This window comes from Mirounga angustirostris, unplaced genomic scaffold, assembly GCF_029215605.1.
Source record: "Mirounga angustirostris isolate CCGP_5_RB_7025 unplaced genomic scaffold, mMirAng1.0.hap1 SCAF_5, whole genome shotgun sequence".
NCBI lineage: Eukaryota > Metazoa > Chordata > Mammalia > Carnivora > Phocidae > Mirounga > Mirounga angustirostris.
In genome coordinates this window covers 37,567,956-37,590,694 of record NW_026991713.1, presented here as the reverse complement: position 1 = coordinate 37,590,694, position 22,739 = coordinate 37,567,956, and the positions used below count along the sequence as shown (strand labels likewise).

At 35.9% G+C, this 22,739-nt stretch overlaps 1 protein-coding gene across 4 annotated transcripts in view; it reads left to right on the top strand.

The window, feature by feature from the left end:
* The window catches only part of ACSS3 (acyl-CoA synthetase short chain family member 3), a 140,667-nt gene that overhangs the window by 78,311 nt on the left and 39,617 nt on the right, over positions 1-22,739 (top strand). For all 4 annotated transcript variants that reach the window (XR_006790593.3, XM_045872902.3, XM_045872901.3 and 1 more), the window contains 2 exons: positions 912-1,063; positions 14,725-14,828. Coding sequence is in view for 3 of the 4 variants with exons in the window: in XM_045872902.3 (XP_045728858.1) it covers positions 912-1,063; positions 14,725-14,828 (256 nt within the window). In the remaining variant the exon portion in view is untranslated. The remainder of the gene's footprint in view (positions 1-911; positions 1,064-14,724; positions 14,829-22,739) is intronic.

The following is a 22,739-nucleotide window of genomic DNA, read 5'->3' as shown; positions in this document are numbered from 1 at the left end:
CTTTCTAAAAATAATAAATAAATAAAAAATGCTGTGTGTCCTTTTGATTACATATTCTATAAAAATTGTTAGATTTTTATTCATGGATTTTCCATTGAATTTGTAAAATATCATTTTGAAGGAAAACATACATTTGGGGATATCTTACTGAAGTTTTTTTAAGTCATAGAAGTTGCTTTCCTTGGAGTGAGGCATTTAATTGAAAAAGTCATTGTTCAGAAATCACTGTGATTCAATATTTTTCTCTTTTCCCAAACACTTTGAGAATTGTTGTTGTCACTTATATTTTTTTAAGATTTTATTTATTTATTTTTAGAGAGAAAGAGTGTATGAACTGGGGGAGGGGCAGAGGGAAAGGGAAAAAGGGAACCTCCTGCAGACCGCACTGAGCAGGGAGCCCAATGTGGGGCTCCATCTCACGATCCTGGGATCATGACCTGAGCCAAAATCAGGAGTCCACCGCTTAACCGACTGAGCCATCCAGTGCCCCTTATTGTCACTTTTAAAAGTAATTATGAAAAAGAGTGTTCAAGTTAGAAATTCACAGCAATCATATTTGTCATTTGGTCTACCACCCAAAACAAGGTATTTAATTTCTTGGCTAACGGAAGACTGTTTTATATTATTAAATTGAATGTGATATATATTTCCTGTCCTTTATCTTTTGAAACTGAAGAAAGGAACAACTGCAGTTTGAAAAGCTTTTAGGATGATGTAATGGAGCAAATGGCCTCTCTGAAGCCTGGGCATTGGTTTGTTTTATTTATGATACAACGTGGGGATATTTTAAAACCAAGATTTGTTGAGCACCCCATTTTATTAATACCGCTGTGTTAAATGTATAAGTATTGAACTGTCAATGAAATATGAGACCTTTTACCCAGTGACATTTTAAATGAATCTCCTTGTAGGGGAAGCCTGTGGGAACACCCGATGCTGGTGCTTATTTCCGCGTGCTCGCGGAGCACGGAGTTGCTGCCTTGTTCACAGCACCGACTGCAATTAGAGCCATCCGTCAACAGGACCCTGGGGCAGCCTTGGGGAAGCAGTACTCTCTGACAAGGTGAACTTGGGATGCACAGGGCAAATTACATTAAAAACTGCAATCAGAATGAATAACGGAACATTATATGGTTTTTTTTGGGCACTGCGATACCTCTATGGAAAGAGCCAGAAGATTCTGGATGTTATTAAGAATGACTGTTCTAAACATACCTTTAAATTAGAATTTTAACCATACTATGAATATTTTTTAATACCGTATTGTGTTTATTTCAGTTCAGATCTTACCAAAATATTTCTCTTTTTTAAACCACCGTGCTCACATTTTCCTTAAAGTAAAATGCTGACTATGGCTTAAAATGCATTTATACATATATAAGAGTATCTGACTGTCTTTTGAAAATAGAATAATAGTGTAAATAGAAGGAAAATATTATTTGATTTCGTATATAGAGATCAAATGTGAAAATTATAGTCCGAGTTAGTGTGGTTGAAAGAGTGGAGGAAATTGTTTTTCTGTTGTTTTGTAATAATAGGCCCTGAATAGTTTAAATATTTTTTACTGGTTTATTGACATCCATTTCAGTTTAATGATATGTATATTTGAAGATAATTATAGCAATTTGTATCTTCAAGGCAGTTTCCAGCATCAGTTCTTTTTGAACTTGTTTGAAATTGGTCCCTGCTCTCATCAACTAAAAAAAGGATTTTGTAGTTTCTTCAAGTCAAAAAATGGCTTTGAATGATTGTTTTGAATTTTTTTAAGTTAAATGCCAAGTGTTAGGAATTTTATGTTGTGAAAACCCAAAGAAGGAGTCAAAATAGATATCATATACTGATTGCAGGTGGAAGCAAGAAGCTTTCAGTTTGGGCAGTCAGTGATTTTGTTTTTGGTTCTTGTCCTTCTGTTTTTCTGTTTGATGAGAAATTAGATCTGAATTTACATAAAATTTTACTCATAATCTAAAGAATACACTCTTTAAAATAAAAGTGTTCATAAAATGAACCTTCCATTACAGTATTTCTACTCACCCTCAGTTTGTCCCTTCATTTACTACATTTCAATTGTATTTTCTCCATTTCAGCCAAAAGAATAGAAAAGTAGATTTTGGTAAGAACATCTTAGGCTATATACAGCTTCCATGGCTTAGACAGTTCTGGGAAATTTTGAAGAAACCGTGATTGTGGTTCTTTGCACCGTCTCCTTCCTAACAAATGCATTCTGATTGCAGGGTGTGACGTTGTGTGACCTGCAAGCCAAGGAAGGTCTCTTATTTGCTACACCATCTTTTCCCATTTGTACATGGGTTTTAGACGTTATCCGTTACTGTGAAGGCAGGAACCATTTCTAATTTTATTAACGTAGAAAGCATCCAGTAGTACTGAATGCCTATTATATCATCACTTTTTTTTTTCAAACTAATACTAATATGGAGTATGAGATCTTAGTGTAAGAGAAATTGCAGTAAGTTCCCCCTGATAATGCCCTTCTGTCTTTAGGCCCCTAAGTTATTTGTGATGGCATGCACATATGTTTTTAATAGATATTTAATGACGTAAACTCTTCCGACACCCTCAATTCTTCAAATCACTACCGTTAATAAATGCAAACATTTGCTGATTACCTACTATGCTCCAGGTATAAGCAGTTTAAGTTTCTCTCATTCAGTTATCACAATAAGTAGGAATTGTGATTATCCTCATTTTACAAATGAGTAGTATTAGGACCAGAAAGTTTAAGAAACTCTTTGGAAAGAAACTAACTCAAGCAGTCTGACAAGGGCCCACATTCTTCACACAGACATATTCTTCTTATGAGAGATAGTTAAGAAACTCACTTGATCCAGAGATTTTTGTCATTCATGGGATAAAAGCAGCTTTTACCTCTTATATATTTTTAGCTTATTCAAATAATACCTTCACTGAACTTCTTTGATAGATTCTGACTTGTGAACTAAGGGGATGTTGGACCTCAAAAATCCAACTATCTGATTTTAAAAACAAGGAAACCAGAGTCCAAAAAAGTTAAGTTTGGGTTAGAGGCAGAATAAAAACCAGGACTCAAGTCTTTTCACACAACTATACCTTTCGTTTTATATTTATGTTCAAGACATTTCATTCTTACTTAGTGAACTGACATTCACCAGGTATTATAATTGCAGGCTCATGATTGATCTGCAGAGCTTGCTTTCTCTCTTCTCTTATAGGACATTTCAAATGATGAAAATGTATTTTTAAGATGGTTACATATCTCATTAAAGATTGTTTTAAAATAAATTTGGAGATTTGCCAAAGATTTTGCCTCCCAAAGCAAATTTCAGAAGGTATTCTGAAATAGGCAACTAAGCAGAACTATGAATTCCTTTTATCATAGATGATTAGAAGTCAGAAGAACAAATTAGAGGTCATCTAGTGCCAACATCTCATTTCACAATTGAGAAGATGTTATCACAAAGAGGTGAAGTGACATGCCCAGGACTACAGAGCTACCCTGCAGCAAAGCTGGGATGAAGCAGTACCGTGTGCTATAGTTAAGATTCTCGCTCTGGAGTTAGACACACTGGGTTCAAGTCTACCATTTACCGGTTGTGTGACCTCAAGAAAGTTACATAGCCCCTCTGTTCTTTTTGCTGTTTTTCTTTTTTTGCTCTCCCTCCTCCTCCCTCTTCCAGAACATAAGTATAGTAATAGTGTAAGAACATAATGAAATTAAAAGGCGTATTATCCATGCAAAACACTTGGAACAGTTTAACATAGACTGTCATTGCTCTTATCATTATTATTATTTTGCTTTCTAATATACTGCTCTTCTTTCTCACATCATGGTGATTTATTTTCCCATGATCTGCCAGTTCAATCTTAATCAAGTTAGAAAAATTCAGTTCTGCTACTTCCATTCAAGGTATCAAAGTCCCTAATACTCAAATGCAGCCCTTCTTTTCCAATTGCATAATAATGAGGGATAATGCAAAAAAAAAAAAAAAAAAAGCAGAGCACCAGAGATGAGCTCAAAAATAAAGTAAACGTATCTGTGGATTGGAAATAGAATCGATCTGCAAAGTAGTAAGCGGGGCTGAAGCCAGAGGCTTGGCAGGTGTGCAAGCAGGCTTTGGCAGCGGAGTAGAGGCTCAGTATTCCCCTGTTTTGATTGTGGGGTCAGAGTCAGCTCAGTGGGGCATTCCACCTCACACATGACAGGAGATTGATAATAATAGTGAGAGGGTGTTTTCTGGGACTGGGACTTAGCGCAAGCTTTGGTCTAACGGTCTGAATGAGACAGAGAACAGCCCAGCAACTGGAGACTGAATGAAACCGCCCACCCGCTGTCCTAGAATAGGATCTGTGATATCCTGAGTATCACTGTGTGTCAGTAACAATTCTGGATCATCACTGCGACATTGCCTCACTGGGGGATAGCTGCATCACCCACAAACCTATTGGACAGAAAGGTGAACATAGGAGAGGGAGCAAGAGATAAAAATAACAGCAAAGAACCTCTTTTCCTTCTTCTTAAGACACTGGTATAAGAGCAGGGATCAACAAACACACTAATGAAGTTGAACAAAGGATCGCATTGCTATGGAAACCTGATTTACAGAGGAGGTAGCTTAACAGATAAGTGGAAGAAGGATAGACCCTTAAATAAATTGGTACTGAAACAACTGGCTATATATATATAGAAAAATTGAATTCCCTACCATATACTCTACACAAAAATAAATTTCAGCTGGATTCAAGGCCCTAAAATTGTAAAACAAAGAATTAGTACTTTCAGAAGAAAATGGATAAATATTTTAATATATTTTTTAGTAGGGAATGACCATTTAAAGCATAAATCACAAATCACTAAAGAAAATACTGATGAAATTTACTACACTAAAAGGAATAATCGCCCATCAAAAGAATAAACAAACTTAAATGATGAATTATTCACCCAGAGAAGATATTTGCAACATATATAACCATTAAACAATTAGTGTACAGAAGATATAAAGAACTCCTACAAATCAATAAGAAAACACACAATCCAATAGACAAATGGGCAAAGGATATAGACAGTTCATGGAGAAGACGAGGGCAGTCTAAAACATTGAAAGAACTTTAATGTCACTAATAAACAGAGAAATAACATTTTCCTCCCATTGTACAGGCAAAAAGTTGAAATATCGAACAGTAATACTTGCTTGCAGGTTATAAAGCAGCAGAATGGTTTTTACACTACTATGGAGAGTGTAAAGTGGAAATATCTAGTAATATCAGTTGCTCCATGCACTCAATATGCCCCATGACCAAACCCGTATTAATATGGAGGGATGAGAATGAGAAACTCACAAATGCGAACAACAACTTGAAGGTTCTTAACAGGGTTGTTTCAAAACAAAACAAAATATAAGCAATTACATGTATAGTAAAAACATAATGGAAAATAAATTAGGTACTATGGTGTATTAATTCAACAGGATGTTTAGAAGTGGAAATCAACCAGAACTTCAGGTATTAGCATGAATAAATGTCAAAAAGCATAATGCTTTTGAGTATAAAAAGCAAGTGAAAACTGATTGTGTTTCTCTTACATATAGTAAGAAAAATTTGAAAAATTACAAAAACCATATTGTCTTGTTTATGTATATGCAAACAGGCAAAAAACAAAATAAATGTGTGGGAATGAAAACCTCTGAGTAGTGCTGGTTACTTCTGAGGCGGTATGGCTAGTGGGATGGTGAAGAGAAATGAGATTTAAGTAGGGTTTGGAGAGAATTCAGTTGAGTCAATAATATTTTATTTTCTAAGTGACATAAATATGACAATGATAAAAGTAGGAATTATGCATAAAACTGGGCAGTATGGACATAATGAGTCCACTATATTATCATCTACTCTTGTCCTGTTTCTCAGGGAAGTTAAAAATCTCATAATAAAAAACTCTTCCCATTTTGTTTATGTGCTCATTTGACATGAAATCTATGAACCACTTCAGAAAATCAAGAATGTCATACTATGGATGCGTATTCATAAGTGGGAGAAGTGGGCTAGGGTATGTAAGTGTACACGCTTTGCTACTCTCTTCATTTGGTCTAACATGGCTGCCATCACCTAAACAAATAATTTTGCTACTTCAGTGACCACCACTATTAAAATTTAAAAGAATAAGAAAACCTACACACAGAAACAAAATTTGTTCAAAGTTATCAATCCTTCTTTTTCAAAAGCTTTCAGAGATATCCTACATCTGACTCACTGCTCCAAATATGTGGTCCTCTGAGTCTCACAGTGACAATGACCATACGTTGGCTGTCCTTGGGTATGTGATGGGTTGTGGATGAGCGATTCAGATATCCAGCTTTCGTTATTGAATCTTTTTTAAAACTTAGTTGCCAATTATGACCATGGTAGTTGAATCAGAAACATAAATAATTTAAAGCCATTATTGAAGAAGTGAAGTAAAATTTTAATAATTTATACAAGATAGAAAAATATTACATCTCTCACTGTATTTTTATTTATTTATTTATTTAATATAAAGATTTTATTTATTTATTTGACAGAGAGAGACACAGCAAGAGAGGGAACACCTGGGTGGCTCAGTCGTTGAGCGTCTGCTTTAGGCTCAGGTCGTGATCCCAGGGTCCTGGGATCGAGCCCCGCATCAGGCTCCCTGCTCGGCGGGAAGCCTGCTTCTCCCTCTCCCACTCCCCCTGCTTGTGTTCCCTTACTTACTGTATTTTAAAGCTTACTGCTTTTTCGTATTTCATTGGCCATTTGAAGATTCTGTTTTGTGAAATGTTTATCCAAATCTTTGGCACATTTTAATTTTCTTTTTCTTGTTGAGTCGGACTTTTCATATTCTTCTGATCCAAGTTCTTTATTGACTATATGTATTACAAATAATTTTCACCTTCTGATTTCAATTTCTCTTTCCCATTAGTGATGACTTTTGATAAAGAGATATGCCTTTTCGGGACGCCTGGGTGGCTCAGTTGGTTAAGTGACTGCGACTGCCTTCGGCTCAGGTCATGATCCTGGAGTCCCGGGATCGAGTCCCACATCGGGCTCTCTGCTCAGCAGGGAGTCTGCTTCTCCCTCTGACCCTCCTCCCTCTCATGCTCTATCTCATTCTCTCTCTCAAATAAATAAATAAAATCTTTAAAAAAAAAAAGAGATATGCTTTTTCATCAGTATTTTTTTCAATTTGTTTCTTGCTTTTTAAAATCCTACATAAGACATTTTGCCTATTTGAAGGTCGGAAGTTATTCCTCCGTGTCATTTTCTAGAGGCTTTATTGTTTTACCTTTCATATAATCTACCTGGTTTGATTTTTGTGTATGCAATGAGGTAAGGGGTCAAAATCCATTTTTTTCCCTTATATGTATCCAGTTAATCAAGTTTCATTCATTTAAATGGCCATCCTTTCCAACTGCTCTGTATACTACTTTTGTCATAAAAGTGTCCACAAATACTTTTTTTTTCCTTGCTTCAATTCTGTTTCATTGATTGGCATAATTGCCTATATTTGTGCTGCTCTCACATTGTCTTTATCACTATAGATTTATAACACATCTTGATATGCAATAGTAGTAGTAATAGCAGTACATCATTTGTTCTTTGCTTTTTAATCTTGGCCCATTGTATTTCCATACATGTTTTAGTATTAGCCTATCAGTTTACACATGCACATACACACACACACACAAAACTAGAATTTTGAGATTACTTTGAATTTATAGATTGATATGATAAACACTGACATGTTAATATTGAGACTTCAATTCATAATCATAGTATATCTCTTAATTTATTTAGGTCTTTAATTTATGTTCTTTTGTTTATTGTGTGAAAGATACATTTTTTTGATTTACTTTAAGAAATTTAATTTTATATCAAAGTATACTTAGCATACAGTGTTATATTAGTTTCAGGTTTACAATACAGGTGATTCAACAATTCTATACATTTCTCAGTGTTCATCATGATAAGTGTACTCTTGATCCTCTTTATCTATTTCACCCAGGCCCCCATAAAGTATGGATTCTATTTCATTTGATTCAAACTGCTTCTTAAATTTGTGACTTGATGGCTTTCATTATTTTTAGAAACTTTCATCCATTATCCCTTCAAATATTGCTTCTATCTAATTTTCCCTTCTTAGACATTGATACTTTAATGACACGTTAGAACTTCTTACCATATTATCTATATCTCATAGACTCTATGTTTTTTCTCCTTTATGCTTTTCAGTAGCAGTTTGATTATTCTCTTTTAACTTATATTTTGGATTTTCAATCCTCTGTTCAGTTGTATCTAAATTTTTTTTCAGTTTCTAAGTTTGTATTTTTGTATCTTTAAGTTCAAAGATACTTATTTGATTCTTACAATTTCCAGTTCTTGGCTGATGTTATACAAATATTTCATGGACATATTCAGAATTATTGTAAAGTCTGTGTCTAATTACAAGAATATCTGATTTTCTCTGTGATTTCTTTTTTTTTTTTTTCGATATCTCTTTTTCCTTTGCATGTTGGTCATATAGCTTTCTATCTTGATAGACCATCATGTGTTACTTTGATACTCTGGAGTTGTTAAGGTCCCACAGAGTAATTCTTATTTTGGCACATAATTAGCATAAGGGAAAATCACTTTGATCCAGTTAGGGATTTAGCTAACTTGAAGCTAGACTTCAGTATTTGAGAAGGCAGTTCCTTTTCAGTTTATCTCTGTTGGTAGGATATAAATCTTCAGGCATTTCAGCTAAAATCCTGAGTGTTTTACACACCTCCCCTTTCCACTGTGGGTCTTCTGAGTTCCAGTTTTCCTTTCCCAAGAGATTGTGATGGTAGGAATTGCTGTTCATTTTCTAAGCCTCTCAGACAGTTTTTGTTCCGTTTCTTGGTTTTTCAACCACTATTTTCTTTGGCATATATACTAAAGGGAGAAAAGCAGCACGTCAACGTCAGACATCTCTACATTTTTTTCTTTGGGATCTTAATGCTTCCAGGGCTCATTACCCTTGTAGTTCTCTGATACCTTAAAGAGATGTTTCTTTTTTACATTCTGTCTGGCTTTTCTGGTTGTGCTTGAGGGAGGGATTGGTGGACAAAATGCTAGTAGGTCCTTGACAGAGTGACAAATGCATGTGTAATACTAACGCTAGTGTCTTTACATTTTAAAAGTGAATTCTAGTGGGGAGCAAATGGAGGAAAATAGAATGAAGGAAAAATGGAGATAACCTCAGGGACACTGGTGGCAAAAGTAATGATGTTCGGTGAACTAGGAGTTGATGAGGCATCGCTGAAATAATCTCTTTATTTAACTTCTTTTGGAACAAGTGAAGAGTAATTTTCACTTGTTTGGTAGTTTATGGAGCTTGAAAGAAATACTCATTTTGGTTTTCTTCTCGTCCTAATTTATTACCTGAAAATTCATCAGAATTTATCTTTAGCTTTTTATCCATTTCTATGCAGCTTCCTTTTTATTTGGAACTAAAATTAATTTGACAGTATTACCTTTTTTTGTTTCTCTTGGCTTCATTTTTAGCTTCATTTGAGTCTTGAATTCTACTCAATTTTTTATGGAATTGGGGAAAGGTATACAGGCTTCATTCCCATAAATCCCCTCCACCGTTTCTTTCCTACTCTAGATATTGTATATTATAGTTTTGTTTAAGTTTTTGTATTATATGTTTGGAAGTAAATTCATCTTCCCATGTGTTACTATCATCAGAACATTATCCATATATTTATTAGTCTATCATAATCTAGGACAGCACTATCCAATAAAACTCAGTTCTGCAATGTGGTAGGTACTAGCCACATGTGACTACTGAACTCTTGACAAGGGGATAATCCTACCATGACATTGATATTTTTACTTTTTTAAAATTTCAACTAATTTAAAATTTAAATAGCCACATATAGCTAGGAGCTACCATATTTTACAGTGCAGATAGAAGACCTATGTAATCAACTTAGATAAATTTATCCTCCAGAATCCAAATTACTGCACAAGAATGGTTAATTTTAATCTTTATAAAAAACTTTTTTAAAAAGATTTCATTTATTTATTTAGAGAAAGCGAGTGTGAGCGGGGGAGGGGCACTGGGAGAGAGAGAATCTCAAGCAGACTCCGAGAGCTGAGCGCAGAGCCAGATGCAGGGCTCGATCCCATGACCCTGAGATCATGACCTGAGCCCCTAAGCTGAAATCAAGAGTCAGTCTCTTTTTTTTTTTTAAGATTGTATTTATTTATTTGAGACAGAGAGAATGAGAGAGAGAGAGCACATGAGAGGGGGGAGGGTCAGAGGGAGAAGCAGGCTCCCTGCCGAGCAGGGAGCCCGATGCTGGACTCGATCCCGGGACTCCAGGATCATGACCTGAGCCGAAGGCAGTCGCTTAACCAACTGAGCCACCCAGGCACCCTCAAGAGTCAGTCTCTTAACCGACTGAGCTATCCAGGCACCCCTTTATAAAATGTATTTTTAAAGAAAAATTATTTAAAATTTTTTCAATATGGGGCATTTATCTCTTCATATTAATAAAATAATGGCAAGGTCATTAATGAGAAATTTAACTGTTAAGTGATGTTACTATTCTTTTTTTTTTTTAAGCCATGAAATGTCTTTTAAAAAATAAGACTATTTATGCTCTTAGATACGAGTTTATCTTTAAATTATCTTATAATTTATCTTTAAATTACAGATTTATACTAATTTTTTTTTTCTTTCAGTAATCATCCTGGTTATAAAAATATCACATCAATAGAATGGTTTTCCTTACTATGAGGAATTGGGAGTCAAATAATATTTGATTATGTATTTATTACAAGACTTAACTTTTTCATTAGTCATATTCTATTCTTAAATCCTTGTATACAGTATGTTAATGTTCATTAATGTTACACATTTGGGAGTCTATAATTGATAAAATAGTAACTTTGGGGCAGTTTAAGGAATTTTAATAAAAAAATAGATTGGTAGTTTCTAGTGTATTTAGAGAAAGGAATTATCTATACTACTTTGACATTTTTCTATATCACCAATGAGCTCACATTTTTTCCTCTGCTTTTAGTAAAGAGTAAGTGATTTTAATGGAAATGAAGGAGATTATCTGACATGCAGAAAAATCAGATATCACTTTTACTATGCATCGTGGAATATTATCTCTTTCTATATTGCTAATTAGTGCCAGCATGGACATTGCAATCATAATAATACAAATGCAATTAAAATCTAAGAAAAATAAGTGATAGATTTGTACTCAAACCATAATAACAAATACTAAGTTTTAAAACATATAATGTGGAAATTTGTCATCAGATAAAAACTCAATGCTAATTAATAGTTTATCATTATAACCAATTTATTAGATTAATTGTAATTTACTTGACTGGGAAAAGAAGCCAAAAAATTAATTGAAACTTGCAAAACTTCTGGTAATATCAAGATATTTATTGTTCTTTGATTAGCCAAAAATCATTTTGTGTTATGTGCTCATATTTTTAGTTGACAATATTTTACACCGTGTTTTCAAAAATATATATAACTGTAGATCTGCAGTTTCATATGTAAACTAAACACATGACCACCTGGACCATCTAAAGTTCTTTGGAATAATCTGTGGTTTGATAGACGATGGAAATGTGATCTCTGATATCTATAAAACTTCCTTGTTCTTTGCCTACGCTGTTGGAATCACCCAAACCTATTTATAAATTTTAATACAGGGCGCCTGGGTGGCTCAGTTGGTTAAGCTGGACTGCCTCCAGCTCATGATCCTGGAGGCCCCGGGATCGAGTCCCGCATCAGGCTCCCTGCTGAGCAGGGAGCCTGCTTCTCCCTCTGGCCCTCCCCCCTCTCATGTGCTCTCTGTCTCTCATTCTCTCTGTCTCAGATAAATAAATAAAATCTTAAAAAAAAAAAAGAACTGTAATTGCTTAAAAAAAATTTTAATACAAATTATTTACTTGTATAATGTTCGTAATCACCGAAGTTTTCTAATATATTAGGAATCTAACTGTTTAAAGAAGATATAATTAAAATAAATTAACATTTTTCAGCCATAAGATTATCAATAATATGGCTTTTATATTTAAAATTTTGTCTTGTTGGGGTGCCGGGGTGGCTCAGTCGGTTAAGCGTCTGCTTTCGGCTCAGGTTATGATCTCAGGGTCCTGGGATCAAGCCCCACGTTGGGCTCTCTGCTCAGCAGGGAGTCTGCTTCTTCCTTTGCCCTTCCCCCCTGCTTGTGATCTCTCTCTCTCTCTCTCACTCTCAAATAAATGGATAAATCTTTAAAAAAAATTTTTTGTCTTATTTTTACATAGCATCTAAAATCACAGATGTATTGACCTCATTTTAAACTTTAAAACTTTACACTAAGCTTTATGTTTTAATCTAGTTTTAATAATTTAATGTATTAATATTTGTTTCATTGTGATATATCAGTTTTGTCAGATGAGGTCATATTTGGTAACCACATTTTAATCTTTTTTAATTTTAATTTTTGTTTTAAAGATTTTATTTATTTATTTATTTGACAGAGAGAGAGAGATAGTAAGAGCAGGAACACAAGCAGGGGGAGTGGGAGAGGGAGAAGCAGGCTTCCCACTGAGCAAGGAACCTGATGCAGGGCTCAATCCCAGGACCCTGGGATCATGACCTGAGCCGAAGGCAGACGCCCAACAACTGAGCCACCCAGGTGTCCCTTAATTTTAATTTTTTAAAAAGATTTATTTATTTATTTTAGAGAGAGAGAGAGAGAGCCCATGAATGGGGGGAGGGGCAGAGGGAAAGGGAAAGAGTCCCAAGCAGACTCTGTGCTAAGCCAAGGGGTCTCAAGCCAACGACCCTGAGATCATGACCTGAGCCAAAATCAAGATTCGGACACTTAACTGGATGAGCCACCCAGGTGCCCCCCATTTTAATCTGAAGCAAGTTATAAATGAATACACATTTGATTACCTAAATTTTATCTCAAATTGCAACTATACATATATTTTTTTCAAAAAAAATCTGATGCATTCTTTTCTAGTCTCTCTTATTTTTCTCTTTTGGTTTTTCCATTTTCATCCTTTTTCTCTGTTTCCCTTGAGTGCTCTTAAAGATTTAAATATTACCCTAGAAGCCTTGCATACTTTGAGAGGTGACTCACCAAAATGATTGAGCCACATTTTTAAAATCATTTCTTAACAAAGACTAGTAAAGGGTTCTTTTCTGAAGTTTGAAATTATATTTCTCTGCCTTCACATTATTTTTCCTGGTATTTTCCTCCATCATGGTCATTCCTACTTCGCTGCCCGATTTCTCCTGCCTACTCTAGATTCCCCAGACAGAACTTTTGGCATGATTTGCCATTCCTTATTTTTGTACTACACCCAGTTTGTGTTATCTCTACTCGGCCTCCTAGGCTATTAATTGAGTCTATGAAAGCCAAGTGGCTGCTTTTCAATTCTTTCCCTTTTACATTATTCATTAAAAATTTCCTAAAATAGTCAGAACTTTTCTCTCTTCAAGTCACTGTTCCGTTGTCTATTTCCACACTCTAATAAAACAACATGCTTCCTCCTTTAGTTAGAAGAATGAGTCAAGCTGACATAAGTTTTGCCAACTCCCCACCTGTGTACTTCATCTTTCTAAGCCTCTAGAAATAAGTATCTAAAAATCCCAGGTATTTTTATTGGTGTTCGGGTCAGGAAGATGAATGCTCTTAAGGAGCTCATGGTCCACTGTTTAAAATGGACAAGAAACAAATAAGTATAGAATGAGATGTATGTTTATAGCAGAGGATGGAGATGTATACTATAAGGGTAGGAATGTCTGAATCTCCATGAATTTTCATGAGATGATAAGAGAATGGTAAGAACTCTTCTGTGGCTATATTACATTGTTTAGGATAAGTAGGCAGGTTTTTATTTATTTGTTTTTTACTTTGATGACAATGAATTAACTCTTCAAACATGCATTCCTTTTTTGACAGACAGACCATGGAGACATTGGGAATGGAAGAAAACAATCATTCTCTCAATGAACCACCAACAGTGTCAATCCAATCCATTTGTCTGTTTCATCCTTTCTGTTCTATGGCATGGTGCTCCATGTCAAATATTCATCTCTTAGTAACCTTATATTCCTTTTGATAAGAGTCTTTTGACCTAGAAGGCCGCTGTGGTATTTACTTTTAAGTAACCTATTTTTCCTCTGTATGTCCTTGGACTTGGGTAAATATGTGCTTGAAATCAGAGTAATCTTTACCAAAGAAATTCACCAAAATCACAAGAACATCATATTTATGAGCTTATTTGTTGCTTTAGCTGATACTCAAGGTTATATTTTTGTATATAGACTTAAGTAGAATATAGCAATCAAATGTGGAGCTAAAATTAGCAGAGATAATGTCACGGAGGAAAAGGTTTTTCATCTTTGAACATTAGATGAATATGACAGATGTATTACAAAGATCAACTCAGTTGCTCTTCTCAAAACTCAGAAGCTGTAGCTGTGAATTCTTTTGAGGCACCTCTCTTCAGTGCTGTGATGTGCACTTGGTTACCTTTGGGTCAACACAAATAACACTTCTCACCATTCTGTAGTATGATACTATGATAATATAGCTGTTTTCCTTTGACAGAATTAACGTGGTCAGATTCTAGAATGTTTGACAGAATGAGTCTGACATTATTTATATTTATTTTCAAGGAATAATTTGAATTCACTCTCCCTCTTATATTCAGGTTCAAAACATTATTTGTGGCTGGAGAACGATGTGATGTGGAGACCCTGGAATGGTCCAAAAAGGTCTTCAGAGTACCTGTCTTAGACCACTGGTGGCAAACTGGTGAGCATTTCCAAGAATGTACATAAATATTACAGAAGTGTTCAAAAACACTGCAAGGACTGGAGGAAATTCTGAACTATGACCACCAGGCACAAACTCAGGACTTAGGTCGTTTCAGTAGAAATAAGCTATTCTTTGGTATTCCTTCTCCCCCCCCCAAGACTTACTTACTTACTTATTTATTTATTTATTTATTTATTTATTTATTTATTTATGAGACAGAGAGAGAGCATGAGCAGGGGGAGGGAGAGGCAGAGGGAGAAGCAGACTCCCCACTCAGCAGGGAGCCTGACGGGAGACTGGATCCCAGGACCTCTGCGATCATGACCCAAGCCAAAGGCAGGCACTTAACCGACTGAGCCACCCAGGCGCCCCTGGCATTCCTTTTGTTAAAAATATCTCTGCAAATGACATTGATGACGCCATCCTCTCGGTCCCTAGTGTAAAGTACTGAAGACCTCTTCTGCTTCTGCTCCTCTTTGCTTTGCATATATCCAGTAAGTCACTAAATCTCAGATATTCCTTGGAAGTATCTGTTGGATTCGAACCACCTCAGTACTCCCACTGCCTTTGAGCTGTGGCAGCTGCATTGTTATGTGCCCTGATTTAGATTCTCCTTATCAGCCACCTCTGCTCTCCTGTACACCCTGCACACTGGTCCCAGAGCACCTTCTTTAAAGCACTGTTTCTCTACTAAGATTTTCTGTGGTTCTCTGGCTCCCTTCTTATGTTCCATAAAATCAAATCTCTTCTACCTAGCATGGAAGACAAAGAAGTGTATCTTTTTCCAAAACATTTATCATTATATACATAACTTATTTATTTACTTATTTTGTTTATTCTCTATTTTCCTCCCACTAAGTGATCCTTGGGAAATAATTCTCATATTAAGTGGAAATTAAATAAAATTTGGTACAAATTAAAAAAAAAAAAACAAACCTCTGCTGCTTCTTTTGAGGCACAGTTATGTACATTTGTGAAAGTCAGTAGATTATCTGGAACCTGTTTTCCCTGTCACGAAGTGTAGAGATTTTGTTCGGTTTTCCATTTGACCCACTGAAAGTAACTGAGAACTATGAGAACCTTGTGGCTTTCCTCTGTACATATTTTAGTTCAATTCCACTTGGTTCAACCTTCTTAATGTTTTCAGAATTTTCATCTTCTGAGTAACTGGGGCAGAGTATCAAATTTGAATAAAAAAATAATAAAGTTTCTTTGCAAAAAATAAGCCTGATTTTAAAAATAATTAAAGTCTTAGAAGATCAAGTGAGTGACTAAAACTGAAGTTCAGTGTTCAGTATTTTAGAATTCTTTGATGCTGATAAATTATCCTTTTGACATTATCTTTTTGCATATTGTCCTTTGGAAAAACACGTTTTCCATACCCATTGTAACATAAAATATAAAATGAGTGATCAGAGTGGAATACAGTTTCCTTTAAATAAAAGCCAAATCAGAAAGAGTTTCTATTCTCTCTAGTTTTATTTGCCAAGGGAGAAATTTCTTATCCAAATTCAGATTTGTAATTATTTAGGAAATAAAAAAGATAAGACAATTCAGAGAAAGAGCAGTGCCATATGTAGACATACATAAAAACAAGTGAAGAATTATTGCCTCTGAAAAGAAAAGTATTTATAGAATTGCTGCATCCTCTATTCACCAGGAAAGTTCTAACAGTTATTCTCTTAGGCAGGGAGAGAAAAATATCTTGTCACTTTTAAGATGGTTTTCTTTTCCTGGTCGAAGTGAGGGGTTGTTTCCCACACAGTGACCTTATACAAGTGTTTGCAGAAGAGTTTTGTTTTTCCCCCATTAAAGGTCACTATGACACAGCCTACTGAAGGGAAAACAGTGCATTAATAAATAAAATCATGATTCTCTTCCTTTTTCTTAATATTGTTGTACATAATGGCCTGTGCAGATGTATGTAGTTTGTGCATCCAGGCTTACAAAAAAGCTTACTGACACCTGAGAAACAAGCATCTGAGGTCCCTGGCTGGTACTGAGTTTCATGTGAATTTGCAGTTTTTCTTTAATGTATTGTTCAGAGCAAATTAATAGCCACATTATGCCAGGGTGCTGTCACTTTAATCAGGTTTGAATGGCTGCTCAATACTGTGGAAAACAGTAGATTTCTGCTAGTCACGACTGATTCTTTCTACCCCCCATCTGATTTTATAGAATTTGATATTGTGTCCAATTAATGTACACAAATACCTACACATAGAGAGGTAGGCAGTAGCCGGCTAGAGATGTCGTTTTCTACTTTATAAAAGAAATTCATCCTAGGTGATGCAGATGTCAGGTAATAACAAATCTAGTTAGAATTTTTATTCAGTTGTCTAGAGGAAATCATTATTTTCGAAGATGTAGGTTGTGGTAACTGCAAAGTGATACTGACGTTTAATATTTGCAGCCATTCACCTTTCTTAAGGTGATATCACATTAATGTTGAATCACCCCGGGGTCGGGAGGGAGGGAAAGGCAGGCACTTTGTGGGTTATTATTAACTCTTAGGAAAAAGAAAGGAAAGTTCAGTATTTCTGGCACAGTCATGAATTTCCTAATGTTTTACATACCAAATGGATGGGGGTGCATTTCCACAAGATGTATGCCAGTAAAAACCTGGTAACATTTGAAGGAATGTTAAACGTTGGCCAAAGGAATACTTCTCATTTCAAATGTCAGGTTTTCTACAAGATCTCTCTCTTTTTTTTTTTTTATTTAGATAATATATTTTATTTGATGACTTATAGCCAAATGTGAGCATCATGATCATTTCAACATGTAATCAACATTAAACAATATTAATAAGCTGTTTTATATTCTTTATTATTGTACTAAGTCTTCAAAATCTGGTGTGATTTGCACTTATAGTACATCTCGATTCAGTCTAGGTACATTTCTTTCTTTCTTTTTCTTAATGTTATGTTAATCACCATACATTACATCATTAGTTTTTGATGTAGTGCTCCATGATTCGTTGCTTGCGTGTAACACCCAGTGCTCCATTCAGTATGTGCCCTCCTTAATACCCATCACCAGGCTAACCCATCGCCCCACCCCCCTCCCCTCTAGAACCTTCAGTTTGTTTCTCAGAGTCCATAGTCTGTCATGGTTTGTCTCCCCCTCCGATTTCCCCCCCTTCATTCTTCCCTTCCTGCTAACAAGATCTCTTCTTTTTATTGACTTAGAAATTGATTTTTTTATATAATTGTACACTTTTATGAGTCTTCCCTACAATGAATAATTTATGAATTTGCTCTCTGATTACATTAATATATGTGCACAAATGAGCTGTTTCAAAATGGTGATGTATGATTTGGAATTAATTAGGGATATGTTAAGTAACTAAAATGTATGAATAAAAATTGATAAATTCCTATAACTTGAGTTATAAGAAGGTACTCTGCATGCAGTCAATCCATTTCATTACCGTGTTGTTTTCGTTACATAAGTGAAATTTGTACTAGTGACTGCAGATATCTAGTGATTAACATTCTCTTTCGGCCCCTTAATAGCAACACTCTTTAATATTTGATATGTAATATCTAAGATTCTAAATTGAGAGGTAATCTGTCGAAAATTTGAGAACCGACCAACTCCTTGTAGGAGCATTTCAATAAAGACCACCATTCAACATGACTAAAATATTAAGTGCTTGTTTTGGGTTGTCATAGTGCAAACATTAAGTGCTTTCATAAAGAAAATTCATCTTGCTAAATTTACACGGGGGGTTGTATCCATTTGGTTCATAAATCTGGATAAAAGACAAATTGTTGTCATTTACCCAGATGTTTTATCTTCCCAGCAACTTATCTATAAAATGACTGAAAACATCTGGATTATGGACTGAATTTTTCATTTTCTTTTATACATAGAGAAACAAAGGTGCTACAATCATAATTTAAAAATGGGAAGTTAAAGGAATAGATAATTGCCCCATTAAGATATGGTAATTCATGTGCAGAAAAAAACCAAACAAACAGCCAGAACTTCATTATCCTCAGGTGTACAATCACCAGGAAAACACTGTACTGTTATTAATCATTTTTAGCTTTTCCAGAAATCAGATACAGAGCACCTTTTAGAAAGAGAGAGCTGTCTGCACAGTACATGGCGTCCTTTGCAGGAAGGTTTTTTGTTTTTTTGTTTTTTCTGATTGAAGATAACTATAAAGGAATGGTTTTCCTTATGAGTGAAGAACCAAGTACAAACAAACACACAAACAAACAAAAAGCTTCCTTCAATTTCAGAGACTAATCACTAAAACCCAAAACATAGTAGACCTTATTCTTTTTTTTTTTAAGATTTTTTTTTTTTTAATTTATTTATTTGACAGAGAGATAGCACAAGTAGGCAGAGTGGCAGGCAGAGGGAGAGGGAGAAGCAGGCTCTCCGCTGAGCAGGGAGCCCGATGCGGGGCTCGATCCCAGGAGCCTGGGATCATGACCCGAGCCGAAGGCAGATGCTTAACCGACTGAGCCACCCAGGCGCCCCGACCTTATTCTTTTTTGAGGTTTTCTACCTTTCCTTTCCTCTCCTGTCCTTTCCTTGCTATTTACTGAGAAGCTATGATACTGGTTTAAAAATGATTGCAACAAAACAGCTTGGCGTCCCACTTTTTAATGTTATTTAGGTAGAAACACTATTTCTTCACATGCCATCAGTCAGTTAATTAAAGACAACGACTGTGAGGTTAGAATACTCGAGTTCCACGAAGGCTTTTATAAAGGACAACTTGGTAAAGGGTTGAGATGAAAGGAATCCATGATTCTTCCCATCTGCTGCCAGAATATTACCTGTGTGGCTCCCCTCAGAAGATACAGAGCTGACACTGAAAGTGTTTCAAGTACCTTCTGCCCAAGTAGAGAGGAAGTAGTAGAAATGACATAAGAGCTGCCAGTTGGAGCAACAACGGGGTGATTTTGTTGTTTGTCTATTTGTTTTGTTTCTATCACTTTAATGGGGGAGTAAGATTCTTCATAGAATTTCAAAAGCCCTAAGGAGGGATTTCAATGAGAAAACAGTAGTCACTTAAACGATTGAGACATTGGTGACAACTTAAGTTCCTGATGCCTTGAGCCATCTTTGCTGAGTTCTTATGTCTTAGGGAAATCACAGTATTTCTGTCTCTGATTGAACTGCTACAGTTTTAATTGCAATTGCCAGTTCCGAAGTCACTATATTCTATTTATAGCCAAAATCCTCCTCCTTTGAGGAGTCTGATAATTCTGGATTTTATTAAAGTGGTTCCAATTCCTCCAGGAAACTTCACTCATGCCAGTTCTTAAATCAAAATCATTGATCTTAAAAGTACACAGAGCCGGGGTGCCTGGGTGGCTCAGTCGCTTAGGCGTCTGCCTTCGGCTCGGGTCATGATCCCGGGGTCCTGGGATTGAGCCCCACATCGGAGTCCCTGCTCGGCGGGGAGCCTGCTTCTCCCTCTCCCTCTCCTGCCGCTCCCCCTGCTTGTGTTCTCTCTCTATCTCTCTGTCAAATAAATAAATTAAAAAAATCTTTCAAAAAAGTACACAGAACCCTAATACCATATTATTAAAATGTGTCAAGGCTACTTGACATGATAATCCTTACTTTTGCACTATTTGGTAGGATGTACTTTCTAAGAACAGACAATTTGGACAACAGCTTTAACCACAAAAACTGGTTAGGCTGACCCAGTTCAGTCCATATCCTTGGGTTTATCTGGACAAGATCCTGGGCTATATATTTTCTTTACAAAAATCAAATCCACAAAATTGAATAATTAGTTACGGTTTAAGAACAATTACCCTGAGCAGGGATCTCTTTGGGAAATGGTACAGCTTCAAATATAGTAACATCTCATTCCTCCTAGCTAGGCTAATTGTGAAACACATGGCCAACATTTGAGGAGTCGATATGGAGGGTATCAAAGTTCAAGCCACTTGTTTCTCCAGATCATCCTCTTCCTTTATTACCCCTGCTTTCTCAGACATTCTACTCTTGTGCATATGTTGGTACACTTTTTGCCGAGGGATTCTAATCTGTCAGTCTATAGTCCTAAATTTAGTCCACAGTAGGGAATTTTCTTCATCTTTGGAATTCAACATTGGAAGCTTTATGATTGTTATTTCTGCCTTTTTAAAAAATATTTTGAAACTATGTGCAAAATATGTGACTTTCTTATAACTTGAATGTACTTTGCCCCATGCAAAATCCTGCATATTTTGCTGCAAAATGCTTTTCTAGGACTAACGCATAAGAAGCTCTATATGGGTAACATGACAGTGAGGAAAGCATCTTCTTGGTGACTTACCTTGAAGATTCTATCTTTAATTATTTACAAGCTCTTCCCTGTAGCTTGGGAGCCAATAGTCACTAGCCAACGCTCCCCGGCTGCAGATCTCAGAGTGAAATACACCTATGTACAACCAAATGATGCCTTCCTGTGTTTGCTTTCTAACTATTTGTTACTCCTGGCTTTTGGGTTTTACTTACTGTCTGAGTCCGAGTGGTATAGCTTCGTTAAAGCACAGGCCTGTATTTTCAAAGACAGTGCATTGCACTAACCTCTCGAAACACACACTGTAGAATTCAGAATGCTGGGTTGAAGTGGGCTGCACTGGTAAAGCCTTCGCCCCATGACCCGTGCTGTCCAGGGTAGACCCCATGCCACTTTCAAATAGTAGGATGCAGGGTCTTTAGTGGTGTGAATGAATCACTACTGTCTGCTGCCTTTTTGCTTTTTTCAATGCAGTGGTCAAAAATAAACTCTCCTCTTTTTTCTCATTCATGGGGAAGACGTTTTACATAGTTTAGCATGAGAAGTTATGATTGGGGAAAGAACAGTTTTATGGATGCAGTGGCGTCTCAGCAATGTTCAGCTAGCAATGCCGACAGTATCCATCTGCTGAGAAAAAAGTCCTGACGTCATCTTTGTTGCCTGGCAACGGCATTTTTTTTTTTTCTCGTTTAGAGCAATCTTCATTAGTTTAAGGTGGGTAATTTTTACTGATCATTTGAGAAGCAGGGGCTTAGAGGTAAGCTACGTGAATTTGATTTGTGGAAGGAATAATCTCTTGTCAAATGTAAGGCAGGCTTGATGAGGCTTTTCTTTTTGAAAGTGAATATCTGTTTACAAACTGTTAATCCATCTGAAACTGAATCTCCCAAGTCAAAAAGCATCTATTGAATCAGACATTGTCCTCTTTACAGCATGATAATGTAGAAAGAACATCAAGTTGTTGTTTTTTTTCCAACTATGATTACATGAAGTAGTTTGGATATGTATAACTGCTTTTTAGAATATTTATTTGTGCTCATTATTGTATTAGTGATAATGTTTTCACAGAGGACTGAACACTGGGAAATCAATTAATAATATAAAGTTGGTTTGGTCTTTGAAATTTCATCTATTCTAATCCTCCTACCTTTGGCAAGAATCACATTTAATCCACTCTTGAAAGGTGAAAGTCTGTTATGTTTTTGCAGATCTTTATAAGAAAAAAAGAGTTCCTAAACCCTCCATTGATAAAACTCACTGTCTGGAAATTTCTCTTTCCTGCATGTAAACCCCTATACTATGGGTCCATTGACCCCCACAAATAGTTCCCAATTCCTCTTTTGCTGTCAGTTCTGGTTTCAAAAACCACAGATGACTATTCTCCTTGGAAAAGCAATGTAGGTAGGGAAAGTGTTGTGGAATCCTAACAGGATGGCCTTTAAATCCTGGTTCAGCCACTGACCCTATAGCCATGGGCAAGTCCTTGATCTTCTGCTTGCACTTTATCTCGTGGGCTTGGAGAAAGCTTTCAATGAAGTGAAATATGTCAAACAATGCAGCTGACTTCCCGGCCAATCGTAACACTCAATAAAGATTTTCCTTTTCCTTTCCTTTCTATGAATCACCCTTCACGAATATAAAGACCA